Source organism: Colossoma macropomum, unplaced genomic scaffold (assembly GCF_904425465.1).
Source record: "Colossoma macropomum unplaced genomic scaffold, Colossoma_macropomum, whole genome shotgun sequence".
NCBI classification, from domain to species: domain Eukaryota; kingdom Metazoa; phylum Chordata; class Actinopteri; order Characiformes; family Serrasalmidae; genus Colossoma; species Colossoma macropomum.
This window is the reverse complement of record NW_023494786.1, coordinates 21,660,131-21,676,025: the sequence shown is the minus strand read 5'-3', so window position 1 is coordinate 21,676,025 and position 15,895 is coordinate 21,660,131. Positions and strand designations below refer to the sequence as shown.

At 38.3% G+C, this 15,895-nt stretch overlaps 1 protein-coding gene across 1 annotated transcript; it reads left to right on the top strand.

Annotated features, from left to right (window-relative positions):
* The first annotated feature begins 186 nt into the window (after positions 1–186).
* Positions 187–15,324, top strand: unc119a (unc-119 homolog a (C. elegans)). Its single transcript, XM_036563866.1, has 5 exons — positions 187–336; positions 12,612–12,725; positions 12,913–13,012; positions 13,923–14,095; positions 14,948–15,324. Exons 1-5 carry the CDS (start codon positions 222–224, stop codon positions 15,058–15,060), a joined length of 615 nt encoding a protein of 204 aa, XP_036419759.1. The 5' UTR covers positions 187–221; the 3' UTR covers positions 15,061–15,324.
* The last annotated feature ends 571 nt before the right edge of the window (positions 15,325–15,895 follow it).

Sequence of the window (15,895 nt, the reverse complement as noted above, 5' to 3'; positions counted from 1 at the left end):
AGCCCCGCCTCTCCTGCTTTAGGATTGGCTAGTAGTAGCCAACGGCGGACTGCTTGTAAATATGAATTATTAGCCAATCTCAACGCAGAAAGTGGGAGACTACTAACCAATCGTAGCTCAGAGGGCGTGGCGAGTCAGAAAGGCGGGGTGGGGCAAACAAACCCAACGGCTGCAGGAGAAGAGACAGCTGCTCAGCCCGTCCCCTCAAGGCGCTTTCGGAGATGAGGGTGAAGGCAGGGAACGACGCGGGGCTCCCGTGTACAACAGAGGAGGAGCTGCTCCAAAACCCAACCATAAGGCCCGAGGACGTGCTCGGCCTGCAGAACATCACTGAGAGTAAGTGGAGAAACTCAAAACAGCGCCAGTCTCATTGACACGATAAAGAACAGCGAGTCCGCGAAAACACTACACTTAGTTTTCGAAAAGCTGCTGCTGCTGCTTGTGGCTGCTTATTTCAAATGAATGAATAAAACAGTACTTTTCTTACTCTGTATAACACAATTTAGTAGCAGCTCCGTTTATTCCATTCTCCATCTGTTTAGGCGTTTCAGTGTAAGATAATATCCTGTCAGACTTTCTCAGATGCCTGGAGAAACATCACTGCATGTAATGTTGCTGTTACGTGTGCAGTACATACCGTGGACGTGTGCTTTCGCACATTGATTTTTGTCCATATACCTCTTCATTTGCTATCTGTGGGCCGAATTTCATCTTAAGAACTTGTGGGTCTAATCCTTTCCTTATCAGCTGAGTAGCCACACTAACAGGTGGTCATGGTGAAAAGTTCGAGAGCCTCTTAAAAGATCTGCATTAGATCAGTCACACAGAGCTGGGTGACTTGAGTGATGCCTGCTAAGCTGCCTAAAATGCAAGAAAACATGATCAGAGTTTGGGGGGTTACTTATGTACATTTTGTAAACGATACAAAATAGGCATTGCCTTGCCTAAACCATTTTGTCCACATGTAGTACAACAGAAAGCAGCACTGGTGATGTAACATTGATTGTATAGGCCTACCAAGCTTTTGTGACTAGAGGCCTGATCATTTTAGACTTTACAGACTCCCTTCAGCATTTATTTTTTAAATGTAATTTTTTAGTTATTTTGTAAAAGCAAAAGAACAATACAGTAACGATGAAGCGTTTGTGTTTGTGCTGGGATCCACCTTTACATGGATGCTGCACATAAAACTGGCACCATCACCTAATTTTCATCTGTACGAATTCCAAGTGCCTTTGGAAAGTCCTTTTATGCAAAGCAAGTTCATGCTGTTAACAAGGTCATGCTGTGACCTGTAGGTGTAGATAAAATCAACTGTACTAAAGAAACTATTTTCTTCATGGATCTCTTTAGGTCAGCTAGCATGCTAGTATGTTTTGAGGCATATGATTATTTTCGATGCATATTATCATGGCTAATGCAGTTTTTTTTATTTATTTAGCTCAATGCATTCATTTAACCTAGAAAAATAGGGCATTACACTGACTCATTTGGCCTGTACCAGCATGGTGGACGCTCACTTGTTTGAGCATCTGACATGAAACCAGACGGCGGTGCTTTCGACCCTTTGTGAGTGCCATTAGAAATGACCCGGAGAGCAGTTTGTAAGCACTGCTGTTCTCCAGTTAATCCAAGGTAACTCAGCAGCTCAAAGAGAAGCTTAAAGAGGAATGCTGCCAATTTTGAAAATTTCTTTATAATTTAGTGGTTGTCATTTCAACAAAATCGTTCACATTGTTTTAAGATTAAATGGTGGATTGTAGGGAAGCTTACTGACTCAGGTATCTTTATAGTGGTGGTGGGGGTCACAATGTCTCTAATACAAGCATAGCCATTTTATTTGCTGTCTAAAACCACCAGTGAACCTACATGTGTCTTTTATATGTAATGTTAATAATGGAAAAAATAGTTGTTTTCTGTGGGCCCTATTTTGCCTTACAACACCCTACATGTACCTCTTTGCCATGAGCATATTTAAAATTAGGTTTTGGCCTAATGTCTCAGGTATCAGGCAACATATTCAGGTCATGTAATAGCTTTCTTTGAGGTATTGGAGGTCATTTTGAAGGAGATCTTTAGACGCCGGGTTCCCGTCAGCATCACTGTGAACACTTTGATTTGGTAAGTTTCTCTAAAGCAACACATTTTACTGCAAACCGTCCTGAATGATTTTGTGTCTAAATGATTTAATTATGCCGACATTTTGAAAAATGAGTGAAATTCCCCTGTGATGAGAATGTATTCTTAATGCCTGTTTCCTGTACCAAATGCTCATATGGTGCTTTTCGTATTACTGAAGGAACGTCAGTTTCCAAGCATCTGTAGAAAGCAGGGAGAATGAGTTTAAATTGAAGTAATATTTCAAATAATATTTCCAACTGAGGGTTCTGTCAGGCTACAGGACTGCACCGCCTCCAGTGCACACAGTACATCAAGTTATCAGTAAACTATCAGGTTGAGGTGTCAAAAACACTAAGCAGTATAGTACTGGAGCTCTTCACAACCTGAAATTGAGGACCTAGAACTGTCGGGAAGAATTTTACTTTTTTCAGTCAATTTTCTCGGTTTCAATTTTTTTATCAGTTCAGTCTGTTCCAGAGGGAAACTGTACTGAGTTCTGACATCAGTGTTGGTTTATCAAGACTAGAAGAATCAGCTGTGTGGTTTAAGACCCCCATCCCAGCCTAGAGTCTGTGAAAAAAATGTGCTTAGTGGCACAAATTTTCTTAAAATATAAGTTACAAAATAATTTCCCATTCAATCCCTAGCACTACCTCAGATTTATGATATATGTTCTAACTGTTATATTTGTACATGTGTATTATAGTTATCCTAGAATTAAGCATTCAATCTCCACAGAAGATATGATCTGTGTTGAGAAGTTATCATCATTTTTACAGATGGCATGCTGTTAGATTTAAAAGCTTAGCTTTCATATCAGATTTGACCATGTGTGCCCAGATTACAGACAAATCACTAAAGAAGAGATGCTGTCAACTAGGAAGTGCTGGTGAATATGTACAGATTTGCACAATATAATATACAGTGTAAAACTATGTATTATTCATACATAATAATAAAATTGCCTGTGTTAAAGAAGAATTCCACCAATTTTCAAAATTTCTGCATAGTTCAATCATTAAGAACAACAAAGTCATTCAGAGTTTTGATGTGAAATGTAATATCCAAAACAATATCTGAAAAAAAATGTTTTCTTTACAGTGCCCAGCATGTGCCTCGCTGTCATTAATACTAAAAAGACATATTTTAGGCCTAAACGCTATCTTAAAACTGTTGTGAACAGTGTCACAGGCATCAAGCAGCATAATTGTAACTATTTTAATAACTTCATGTGGTGGAGGTTTTAAAGGTTTTTAGTAGGCATTTCAGGCGTCTGGATCCTACCACCACCACTGTGAACAATTCTGATTTGGTAAGTTTGTCTAGAACGCGTTTCAAACCACTCTGAATGACTTTGTTTACATTTTAACTAGGGCTGAATGATTTAGGGTATCTAATCTGACCAATTTTATGACTGTGATTTAAAGTGCAATTATTTTCTTTAAATTAAGGTGCAAATTGTGTGTTGGCCAAGAAGACCAGTATATCTACTTTTTCTGGCTGTGGCTTGAACACTGAATGTAGCATGCCAAACTGCCACTTTGTTGTGGTTGTGTTGTCATGTACACAGCACATGGGTGTTTGCTTGCTTCTGATTGGCGTTACTCATTTACAGCTTGGCATTATTGGGTTAAATTTCACAACTTAAGACTTATTAAATCAACATAATTGAAAATAGGCTATAATTACAATTGCAGCTGTTGCGAAATTGTGAATTTTGATGTGAAACAATAAATCTTTCAGCCCTTATGACTCCCACAGAATAGAATTTACCCTTTCAGAGCTGAACTTGGTAATAGCGATACTACATTGTTGTTGTTATCAGCTTACTTTGTTCCCAGAAGTTCAGATTGTTGTAGAAAATTTGTATGCCAGTTTCTATTAAATTATAACTGTAAATAACTGTATGCCAGTACAGCTATATTTATACATATGTACTAAAACAAATGATGGTTCCTTATCTTTCTTTTGTTAAGTGTTAAACAGGACAAGTCCTCTGTTGGATTTTAGGCTACTTTTGTTTAGACTAGAAGTGGCTGTGTTTTGCTTCCCATTTCAGACAAATTACAGTGAATGCTGTTGCGTGCTATTGCCCTGCAGAACCAAGTTTGACTTGTTATATGGTGATGATAAACAAGGCCACAAGCTGTCGCCAGCTGAGGACATGTCTTTCCTTCCTACATACTCCACGACACACCTGCGACTTCCTATTTTGATGTTATGACCAGCCATGTGGCCAGCCATGTCAGCAGTAGCAGATTACTGCTAAATTCTAAATTATATTCATTGCTAATTTAATTAGTAGAACCTTACAATGTGATTTGCCTGACAGAGACAGCAGTCGTGTGGCACAGAGGCCATCACACAACATTAGTTTACATTTTCCACTACATTCACAGGACCAGCACAATAATAGAGGCCCTAGCACAATATTAGCTTGCATAATTCAGTACTTCCACAATTAAACACCAGCCTACGACACTTTCAAGTGAAAGGCCCATCTAACAGCTGAATAAATACTTCACCAGTGTGACACTGACAAGCTAGTGAAGATATCCACACATGCATCCTGGATCAATTTCTCAAGCCACGTACAGCTGTATGCAAAAGTTTGTGCAGCCCTGGTCAAATGACATGTTTTGTTGATTATGTAAGTGAACATAATGTTAACACATCCTCTACAGAGAACACAGGGCTGCACATTTTAGTACACAATTACTGTTTATTTGTTTAATTTTAACATAATGGGGAAAAACATAAAATGTTGCCTGTGTAAAAATGGCATATTTTTCCCCATTATATTAACATGTCAGAAAAATGCCATATTTACAGTTGTTCCCTGTAGAGGACATGTTGATGCATTTTCACTTAGAACAATAAGAAAACATATTTTTACATGATGTGTTATATCACACAATCCCATGTGTTCCTTATGAGGCATGTAGATGCTGGCCCAGCCCATACAGAGGAGATTTATGAACACAAGATAAAGTTGTGATTAATGGAAACGTGCCTGAGGCTCTTCTTTTGTTTTTAACATCTCTTCTTCTCAAGATGAAGTGTTGTAACTCCTGTTTTGGAAAGTTTTTGATAGCTTCTTTTTGATACTTCAAAAAGATGAGCTCACTAGATTTTTGATCTGTTGTCCCTGAGGATGTTGTTTCAATCTGCCATTAGACAAACATGATCTTATGATTGCAGATGGCAAAGGAATAGTTGTAAGAAGTGTTCTTTGTGGCTTTTCGTACGACTTCATTCTTATGAAATCTAGCAAAATCACAATATAATTCCATTGTGTTATAATTCTAGCTCAGAATAGCTCTGTTTAGTTCTGTTTAGTTTAGTTGGCTTGATTTAACATTAGATATGCTAAAGGTGTTAAGTAACAATGCATGCCTTTTGGTTTGCAGTGTAGGGTTGCATTCTACACTCTCAGAAATAAAAGTGAAACTGTCACTGGGGCAGTACCCCTCTTGTCACTGGGATGGTACCCTCAAAGGTACATCTCAGTACCTTTAGTCAGGGAACATAATTGTACCATAATCCACTGAAATTATATATTCTAAGTTGTATTGACTCCCCACACCCCATCTCATCTCCAGGCTTTTTATTTTATTATTCTGTTTTAAAACATTAGGTCATGAAAAGGAACAAATACATAATTTTCACCTGAGAAAAACATATTTAAGGTACACAACTGGACCTTAAAACCACTGTTGTACCTTTGAAGGTACATTTACATTGATTGTACCTTGATGAAGTCTCAAGTTGTGCATGACAGCTGCCTGCAAATTAATGTGTACCACTATAATTAAAGTTCTGAATGTGTGCCATCAAGGAGAAGTGCTGCTCAGGTCAAATAAACATCTAAGCTCATATTGGGGTTATGAGATCATTTCTTAGTTACTGAGGAAAACAAAATCTGATTGACGTGCTGAAAGAATAGTTTGCTGACATGGTTACCACATGTTCACAAGATTTGCATAGATGTGCATTTCTCAACTGCCAAAAATAGATGTAATTCTGATGGGGGGAAAAACAACCAGTGTACCTCATGTTGCCCTGTATTCCGCTAAGTGAGTCAAGAACAAAGCAAAGCATGTGGTTTGTAACATAAACACTGACATGTTATGACTCCTGCTCTCATTTTCCTCACTATTATAAATCAGTTAGATGGTTTCTACATAGCTGTGTTCAGAAAGAATGATGAAACACTCTTCAGTATGTCAATGGATGAACCCATGGTGACTTACTAATCACCTGGATTTGCCTCTAAAAGCAAAGACTGCTCTCGATTGAGGTCATGGTCGACTATTTTGAGTTCCTGCAGATCCTGCCATGGACTGTGGCCGAACATTAATCAAAGATGTTCCTTCTTTACTTCATTGAAGTAAAGAACCTATAAAAAGAGCCAAGAAAATACACAAGGTTGTTTGTCTCTATTAAGGCCTCACATAGCACTCCCAGAGCCACCTAAATGCTTTCACTGCTGTTTTCAAACAACATCCTAAACATCAGGTCCTCAACAGAGAATGCTGGTTGCACAGGAGAAAAGGAGATGTTATGCCTGTGTGGCTCTTTAACCTGCTACTTCGCTTCATAATGAATCTACATCATGCTGTGTATCTGGAGGTCAGTGGACACGTAATACCAAATCCAAGCTGCGCGCTCTGTGTTCAGCTCATAGTTTCCTTTGTTTACCTGGAAGGTAGAGGTGGCAGAAAAGCAGGCACTTATCCTGGATTGGTATCAGAAGGCATGTTGCTAGGTGACCGCATTAGAGGAAATGAAGTGTGGCTGCTGTCAGCTTCTGAGGGTGAGCCAGATCAACAGTCACACTTGGCTGCCACACTGTAATAACCACTAGCAAGTCCTGCATCTTACTACATCTTGCTTATTCAGTGCACTTTACTGGACATACTGAAACTGGAAACGCACAGGATGGCCACTTTGTGCTGACAAAAATCTTTAGAGGTGGAAGAGAATCATTTGTTAAGGGCTCTATTTTGGGTGACAATGTTAAATGGAAGCAAACCTAAAGAGAATATTTCTCAGACAAATAATATGGTAGAAGAAATAAGCCATTGATTGATGCCCTTGAAGAAATATATTTGTCTGTAAAGACTATTGTTCCAGTTGACCTGTCCATGCTTTACCCACGAAGGTGTTCTTCCTTAGCAACTGTTGCAAGGTTGGACAAGCTTTAAAAAATATTGGCAAAAATCCTAATCAATGAAATGAGAATTTGAAGCACACAACCCAGTTTTTTTCAAAATACAAACATTTTGATCATATTGTTAATTTAAAATGATATTTACTTATAAGCTGCTTATATGCCACATTGGTAGGATAGATTGAGTGTTGTTTTTTTGTAATGTTCTCAAGCTAACATTAACATCATGCCAAATTTGTTGTCAATTTAAATCAACCGGTCTTTCAATTAGCCAAAACAACACAGTCCAGCTCTAGCTTAGCCTTTTAATCTGGAAACTCAATGTTATGTAGTAAATCTAAACTTCAAGTTAAAGTCTTTGAGACAGATTTTTTCCAGTGTTCTGTCAAGCTTGTCCAACCTAGCAACTGTTGCTAAGTAGAAACACATTTGTGGGCGGAGCATGGATAGATTCATTCAGTTGTACCTTATAAGTAAAAGCACCCATCAGGAATTTCTGAAACAACGGCACAGTCCACCTCAAGACTAGTTCTGAATCTGCTGAGGGAGAGAACACTGTATTGTTTATATATATGTACTGATAAAATATGTATTGCATGTCTGCATGGTTGCTGTGGGTGCAGCCTTGCAGCTGCATTATCGTTGCTTTCTGAAAGCTCAGTCATTTCTTTACCAAAGAAAACGCTGGCAGTTTGTAAGGATTCCTGATCAGACTTCAGTTTCGTCGAGTGTCTGCACAGTGGTTTGAGCAGGATCAAAAGCTTTCAGCAGCATTTGATCCAGCTCAACAGTTGAAAAGTGAACAGGCTGGTTATTTACTACACAAATCACATTCAGAGGAAATAAATCATCCCTTCTTATCATGTACGGCAGCTGCTCTGGGGCCAGACAAAAAGACACAGTTGCCATAGTAACAATGTCATGCCCATAACAGTTGTCATGGATATTGATGATGTCTGGATACATGAGTGTGTTTTAAGAGCAGATCCCACTGAATACAAGAATAAACCTGAGGCATCAGCCACTGTGCTAAATTGTTGAGTCTTGGAGAAGGAAATTACACATTGACTCCTACCCCAATAGCGCTCCATCATCAGTGCGTCAGTACAGATTGTACAGAATAGTCCTTTAGAAAAGCATTTTGAAAGCACAATCTACCGCAGTTACTGCGTTGTAATGAGCTAACCTTTCAGACTGTTGAAATGTTCCATTTAGCTCTGATTTCCAACACTAAATCTTTGAGATTATGGCATAATGATGTTGCTCAGATTTTACCTACCATTACAAGACAATGCTGCCATTCACAGTTGTTGTAGAAATCATAATAACTGGAATCAAGTTGGTAGATTATTCATAGTGTATCCCCCTAAATGCTCAATTGCTACATAAATGCTCTGAAAATTCTTCTGTTAGATTTATTCGAGGTGTAGAAGTCGGACGTTAAACTTGGATGTGGATCAGCTAGCATGTAAAGTGATGAGTGGATTTCTAGTTCGCTCTCTCATGACCTGGCCCTCGACACGCTTAGACTGTACAGGTGCATATTCATGATGTGCTAGAGAGATCTCTTCATGCGCTTTTGTTGATTGAAATAAGTATGGACATCCCTGAAAAAGATGTCAAGAAGGCAGCATATTTTGCTCCAATATGTGTATATACTTTTCATTGTTATTGGTTAATGTGTTAATGAGCACTAATACACCCCCATAACATAACAGATCCTGACTTTTGAACTTTACATTAGTAAAAGTCTAGATTTTTCTTTGGCCCGAAGAACATGACGTCCATTGTTTCCATAAAGCCCATGTGGTGATGTCATCATAGAAGCATGCCACTTTTTAATGCACTGTCATCTTAGGGAACGATGGTCAGGTACATTCAGTTGTGGTTTTCAGCTTTGTCCTTTACATACTGATATTTCTCCAGATACTTTGAATCTTTTCATGATATTGTGCACTGTAGAGGGTGAAATACTTAAAAGCCATACAATCACTGAGGAGCATAGTTTTTAAGCTGTTGGATTATTTGCTGGTGCTTTTTCACCTGTGTGTGACATCTGCTCTCCAGTAATTAAATAGACTTAAATGTAAATAATTAAATAAGAGAATTAAATAGACAAGCATTTGTTTAATCGATTAAAATTAACATTATTGTCCGAGTCTTAGTAAGACCCCCAAAATCCTCAGTGATTTCTGCATATTTTACAAGATTGTACAGTTTCAGAACCAGCATGCCCAGCTCCACTTGCTAGCTTATCAGCTACTTGATTCAAGTAACTTGTACTTCAAATTAAATAGTTTAATAGGCTCCGTACTGGCCTTATACTGAGTTACACTGAAGTTCAAATGTTTGTAATAAAGGAAATCTTATCTGTGAGTTTGTGCTCTGGAAGATCACAAGTCAAAGATACACAGACAGCACTGTTCTGTCCAAGAGACAGTGCTGCCACTAGCTCACTTAATTGACTTTTTTTGTTTAGGATACAGCAGGTTGTGTGTTCATACACAGCTTTGACCTCCTGTCGGTGCTTTGAGCTGAATCAGCATCTGATGATGCCAAGGGTTGGTGTGAAGAGTGAGTGAGTGTGACTTCACAATAGAGTGTAGGCTGTAGAGGAAGTCTCACTTTGAGCATTGCTTTTGGTTTAATCTTGGATTTGGATCAAATTCTACTCTGTATAGCACATAATTATTTTAAATGGATTGTAAAAGTAAGTATAGTTATTTGAGGATCCTTGGCTGCTATAAAGCATCAAATAAGGATTAAAAAAAATACACAGGTAGCCAGTTACATTAATTAACCATAATAAAAGGCCTGTTCAGTGCTGAGCTTAAGCAGATGTGTGTCCTGTGCCTCTTTTTCTTGGCATAGCTCACCCAGAAGGCAGAAGGACTATAAATATCTCAAGTGATTGGCTAAAGCCTGCTTGGTCCATCTGTTCTTTCTTGGAAAGGCTAGGTGGAAGTATGGCTGCTGATCTAAGACCAGCTCTGTTGCTCTTCCAGTGGATTGTCACTCAGTGCCTTATGGTCATGAAGCATCATAGAAAAATCCCAAAATGTAGTCAGCCCCAAGACTTAAACTAGCAGTTCATGCTAGGAGAGAGGACTATTTCAAATCCCCTTAGCATCCCCCAGTCTGACCCATGTGATGGTGAAACAATATAAGCCTCTTAGGTGTAATCCAGCCTAAAGGGAAGCTGACAGTGCTGCAGGCTACACCCGCCTGTCCAGAGATTTTGGCACGGGGATATGCCCGCCTGGAGAAAGTCACCCACGCCTTCACTGAACACATCTTAACATTGATAGAGAACAAGCGCAGTCAGTTTTGGCAATATGACTGTTGTAGCTTTTAGATTACTTGCAAGTTAATGTCTTTGTTTTTTTTGGGTTTTTTTTACCCCACTATGGCTAATTTGATGCGATGCATTGCATATTTTTCTGGCTTTGTCTTCTTGCTTATGCAAGTGGAAAGGTATGATGACAAATTTAATTAAGTTATAATTTTGTAAGATTGAGATGTTATAGCAGTGTTGTTCTAATGGTCTTGACCCTGGTTCAAAGACAAGTTTCGTTGTTTTTTAAGTCTAAATAAGTTCCCTCTTCAGAGAACACACTTCTGCAAATCGTATTGCACAATTTCAGTTTATTTGCTGAATTTAGCATATTCGAAAAAATAAAACACACACACAATGTCCAATATGTTAAACTCCTCAAAAAATAGTGTGAAAACTGCACAAATATTTGCAGAAAATTGTCACATTTAAGTGTGTTCCCTGTAGAGGATGTGTTAACTTATTTTCATTTAGAAAATCAACAAATCAGTTGATGTCAGTATATTCCAAAGTATAAATGCAATTTTATATATATGTATGTGTGTATGTATGAGTGTGTAAATATATTTATTAATATAAATACATGTTGTATTTTGTCGACCCCTCTCTTCAAAATGCCCACCTGGTTCTCACTACTAAACGTAAAAAAAGTGTCGCATTTAAGTGTGTTCTCTGTAGAGGATGTGTTAACTTTTTTCATTTAGAAAATCAACCAATCAGTTGATGGCAGTATATTCCAAATTATTATAATATATATACATTATAATATTATATACACACCTGGTTCTCACTACTAAATGTGAAAATGTTGTATCTGATTGCACTCACTTTGGTTCAGACGTCTGATGTTGAGAGGAAACAGCTCATGTTGCCAGAGTGAAGAACAGTTAATGTAATCAGAGAGGTGTGTGGTCATTGTCACTGTCACCTCCACACACAGATTAGTGAAGTGCAGGAATAGACCTTTTTGTCTCTGCAGTCACTCACAGAAGACACAGGCTCTTAGCAGTTCACCTCTCAAAGGCACATCCACAACATACACAAATGACATTCAAAATGAACTAATCTCTGAATTTTTGGGAATCTCTGGATTTCTACTGTCGATGTGGTGGTGTAAAAAGTTTCTATGATAATATGAGTAATCAAAACTGTTATGACTTTTTGTATTATTGTGATGTTGATGTATAATGAAAATATTTAAAATGCACAACTGCACATTGAAATCATTTCACCAGAAAGTATAGCGCTAGATGTTTTATTGAACTGCTTGCATTTCCTTATAAGACAACAAAAATCAACTACAATTTAAATACAGTCTTATGTAGAAGTTTGAACACCTCTGTCAAATTACATGTTTTGTTACTTTTCTTAGTGAAAATAGGTTAGTTCATTCTCTACATAAATATGACATTTTTCTGCTAATTTCATTGCACAATTTTTCTTGGTTTGATGAGTTTCACATATTGGAAAAAATAATACATATAAAATGTACCATAACTTTTGTACAGGCCACAGTTTTGTTCATTTTTTCCCAGAATATTACATTTTGCAAATAAACTATAATTGTACATTAAAATGTGCAGTTGTGTGTTCTCTGTAGAGGATGTGTTAACTTATTTTCACTTAGAAAATCAACAAAACATAATGTGATCAGGGTGATTACCAGCACTACTACTGTGTACTGTTCAGATTCTAACCATGTAAAACTGTGTTGTCCTGCCATGTGCTTTACAGTAAGGCAGTAGCCAAAGGCTGTTTACTTCTGCCGTCACTTTTTTAAAAGATGGCAGTTGTACATGGTTGTCAGCTTTACTGAAATTTTAAAATCATTGTCATTGTGTTTTATACCACAGTATTTCATCACAACTGATCATGTCATCCCTAATTTATAGTCATGGCCAGTAATGTTTCATATTTTTCCAACAAATACAAGCCATTAGACCACTCATTTCCTTTTCTTGCTATCGGCTTTCACTTCCATAGATTACCTGTGCAGCCCAGAAGACAATGTGCACAAGATCGACTTTACTAGGTTCAAAATCAGAGATATGGAGACAGGGACGGTTCTTTTTGAGATCACCAAGCCTCCTTCTGCAGGTGAGTCTTTACTATGACCTCCACCTCCTCAGGCTGCCTGTGTTTGACTCATTGTACCAGTGACTAGACATTAGTCGCTGTGAAATGCTTGCGCTGCTGTCTTTCCACAAAGGCCATTTCCATTTAGATACAGTGTGCTTTATAAGAGCACTTCAGGCTGTAATGTCTCTCCCTTTATGCCACACAGACAGTGCAGAGGACAGAAAGGACATTGACCCCAACGCCGGACGTTTTGTGCGCTACCAGTTCACTCCCGCCTTCCTGCGGCTACGCAAGGTCGGAGCCACGTAAGTACACAGCACAGTAGATTACAATCAGAACACTCTGACTCTAGACGACCCCGTTTTCAACCTGCAGTGTACCAGGCTTCTGCAATACATTCAGTCTGATTACATCTTGAGTAAATGCATAGATCTAGAGAGAATTTCCCAACAAGCAAAATTTGTATTGAATCATTTTTACTTTTCAGCTCATTTAATGTGATTTTGTCAACGCAGCAACATAATCATTGCTAAAAATTCAGTTGAACGCTACTGTTTAATGTCTTAAGGTAGCAGTATGCAGGTAGCCACTGAAATAAAGAAGGCAAAGCCAAAAGCATATGCTTATACAACATTATATAGGATATAAACTGCTCAGGTTAATCGAGCAGTTTATATCCTATCCCACTTAGGGCCATGTATTATGTATATTTATATTAGGCATATTATTATGTAGTCAGGGCATTCCATTTGCTGTTTTGGCTATTCATGAAATTATATCAATGACTCAGAAAAAGACAAATGTATGGGGCGTAGGCTTCAATGATGTAAACCATAAGCCATGGTCAGGTTATTCACCAAATTCATCCTAACTGATTACTTGCGTCACAGCAGAAACATCAGATTTGACCAAAAAAAAATAAAAAAATCTATGCCGGCTGGGAAGCATTATGTCCTAGTGACATTACTGTAGTGAAATTGACAACCACCAGCTGGCCAGCTAGCCTACTTTATTGTTCTGTTTCTCTTAGCAGTTCCTTTAGTTTGTTTGAAATTGAAATAAAGGCACAAACATGTCAGAACCCATTGCACTGGGTTTCATCCTGTATTGTAAGTAATCTGCGGTGGCCTGGCTCCCAAGTGAGAGGTCTTAGGCCCCTCTAGACTTTGGACCACTTGCATGTACCTGAGAGTGCTGTGTTTCCTGCCTCTGCAGTGTGGAGTTCACAGTAGGAGACATTCCAATCAACAACTTCCGCATGATCGAGAGGCACTACTTCCGGGGGCAGTTGCTGAAGAGCTTTGACTTTGAGTTTGGCTTCTGCATCCCCAGCAGCAAGAATACCTGCGAGCACATCTATGAGTTCCCTCCCCTCTCCGAGGACCTCAGTAAGTGCCCTTTCAGCTACCCTCATTAGTCCTGCTTATCCTGGCTAAATATAGAATCAACTCACACCAGATTTGTTTCCTTTTTCCTGTTTTATCCCGTAGACTGTTTGGCAGCACTTACATCTACTTATAGGCTTAGAAAGATGTTTGAACATCTCATAACAGAAATCCAACTCAGACTGATAGTTTAGTCTTTTTGGTTTGCTTGTTTATATTATATATATATATATATATATATATATATATATATATATATATATATACATATAAAAGTGTTCTGAAATAGTAATGTAACAGTTGTAAACTTGGTTCCTCATAAGCCTTGTAGCAGGGTTACAATAAATTGAGAAGAAAGAGTAGCCCACTTCGTGCAGGCTTCATGATGGTCTAGACGCCAGTGTCCATTCTTTAAGAGCAGTCTTTAATTTAATTTGATTTAATTTAAACCCTGCACTCTAACACAAAGGACATTATGTTAATTAAAGTAACGCATCAAATGTGTCACAAAGAAGCAGCCATTGCCCAAGTCACATAACGCTCTCTATTCAGTCGTTGTTCGATGCAGTGCAGCAGTTTCTGAACAAACACAAGCATATATTCAGATCAGAATTCAAAAATTAACAGCTTTTAGATGTTGGACACATGAGTAACAATAAGAAATGACTGCATATGCATGGTCTTGGTCCAAATAGAAGTTACCTGCAGAAATCTATGAATTTTAAAAAGGATTAACAGCACAAACTGGCATATGACAGGCATGTTAAAGCCAAAGTTGTACATGTTGTCAAAATGTATTTGTATTGCTGAGCAATGTGGCTGCCAAGCTGATATTTTTCTAACGTTACTCCACAGTACACGAGATGATCCTGCACCCATACGAGACTCAGTCTGACAGCTTCTACTTTGTGGACAACAAGTTGGTGATGCACAATAAGGCAGATTACTCTTACACTGGTGGACCATAGGATCTCTCCTTCCTGAGCATGCTCAGAAACATGGACAGATACGTCACAGGCTGGGGAGTAAAGCATTAGCGCAGACTGAGAATAGGCCCCTAATCCAGTCTGGGAATGCTTTTTCTTTTGGTGAAAAACACCCAAGCTCAGGGTTTGTGTGTATGGATGAGCGCATGTATGTGTGCCAGAGCCAGAGAAAAAAATTGGCCCCTACTAAGCACACAGCATGTGAGATAGTCCTAGATTTTTTTTTAATTATTGCCAACAACATAGTGTGTGTCTCTGTGTTTATGTATGTGAGTGTATAGGCGTGCCTGCATTCATGTGCATTAATATTCTGCATGACACAATAAGAATTGTTTTTTTTTTTTGGTTTTGCTCTGGTTTTTTGGATATAGAGAGTTTATTCCTTTAGCATCCACACAATCAGAAGATATATACATATGGACTGTGAACACAGTGGGGTCCAAAAGTCAACTAGTGAAAATGCTTATATTTTGCATTCCTTTCCAATTTAATACAGTATTTTCCCAACAAATAATATCGTGAGAATAATAGTATTTGGTATGTTTTCCCCTTTTGCCTTAATGACAGCGTGCGCTCAAGCTAGCATGGGCTCCATAGGTTTGTGCAAAAGCCTCTGCTAAGTAGATCAAATCCACCTGAGAGTCGTATGAATGTATGTTTCAATGGAAGAAATAAGAATTTTAAAAATTCTGACCTTTCGCACAAAGGTCTTAACATGGTAAACATGGTCAAATTTGCTTCAGTTTAGATAGTGACCTAGAAATAGTGCTATTTTCAAGTAATTTGTCTTCATTTTAATTGTAGACTTCTCTTTGTT

Excerpts from the sequence above, each read along its gene's own strand:
- unc119a (XM_036563866.1), top strand. The coding sequence starts at position 222 with ATGAGGGTGAAGGCAGGGAACGACGCGGGGCTCCCGTGTACAACAGAG. Across the intron at positions 12,726-12,912 it reads CACCAAGCCTCCTTCTGCAG|ACAGTGCAGAGGACAGAAAG; the intron begins GTGAGTCTTTAC and ends TATGCCACACAG. Across the intron at positions 13,013-13,922 it reads CTACGCAAGGTCGGAGCCAC|TGTGGAGTTCACAGTAGGAG; the intron begins GTAAGTACACAG and ends CTGCCTCTGCAG.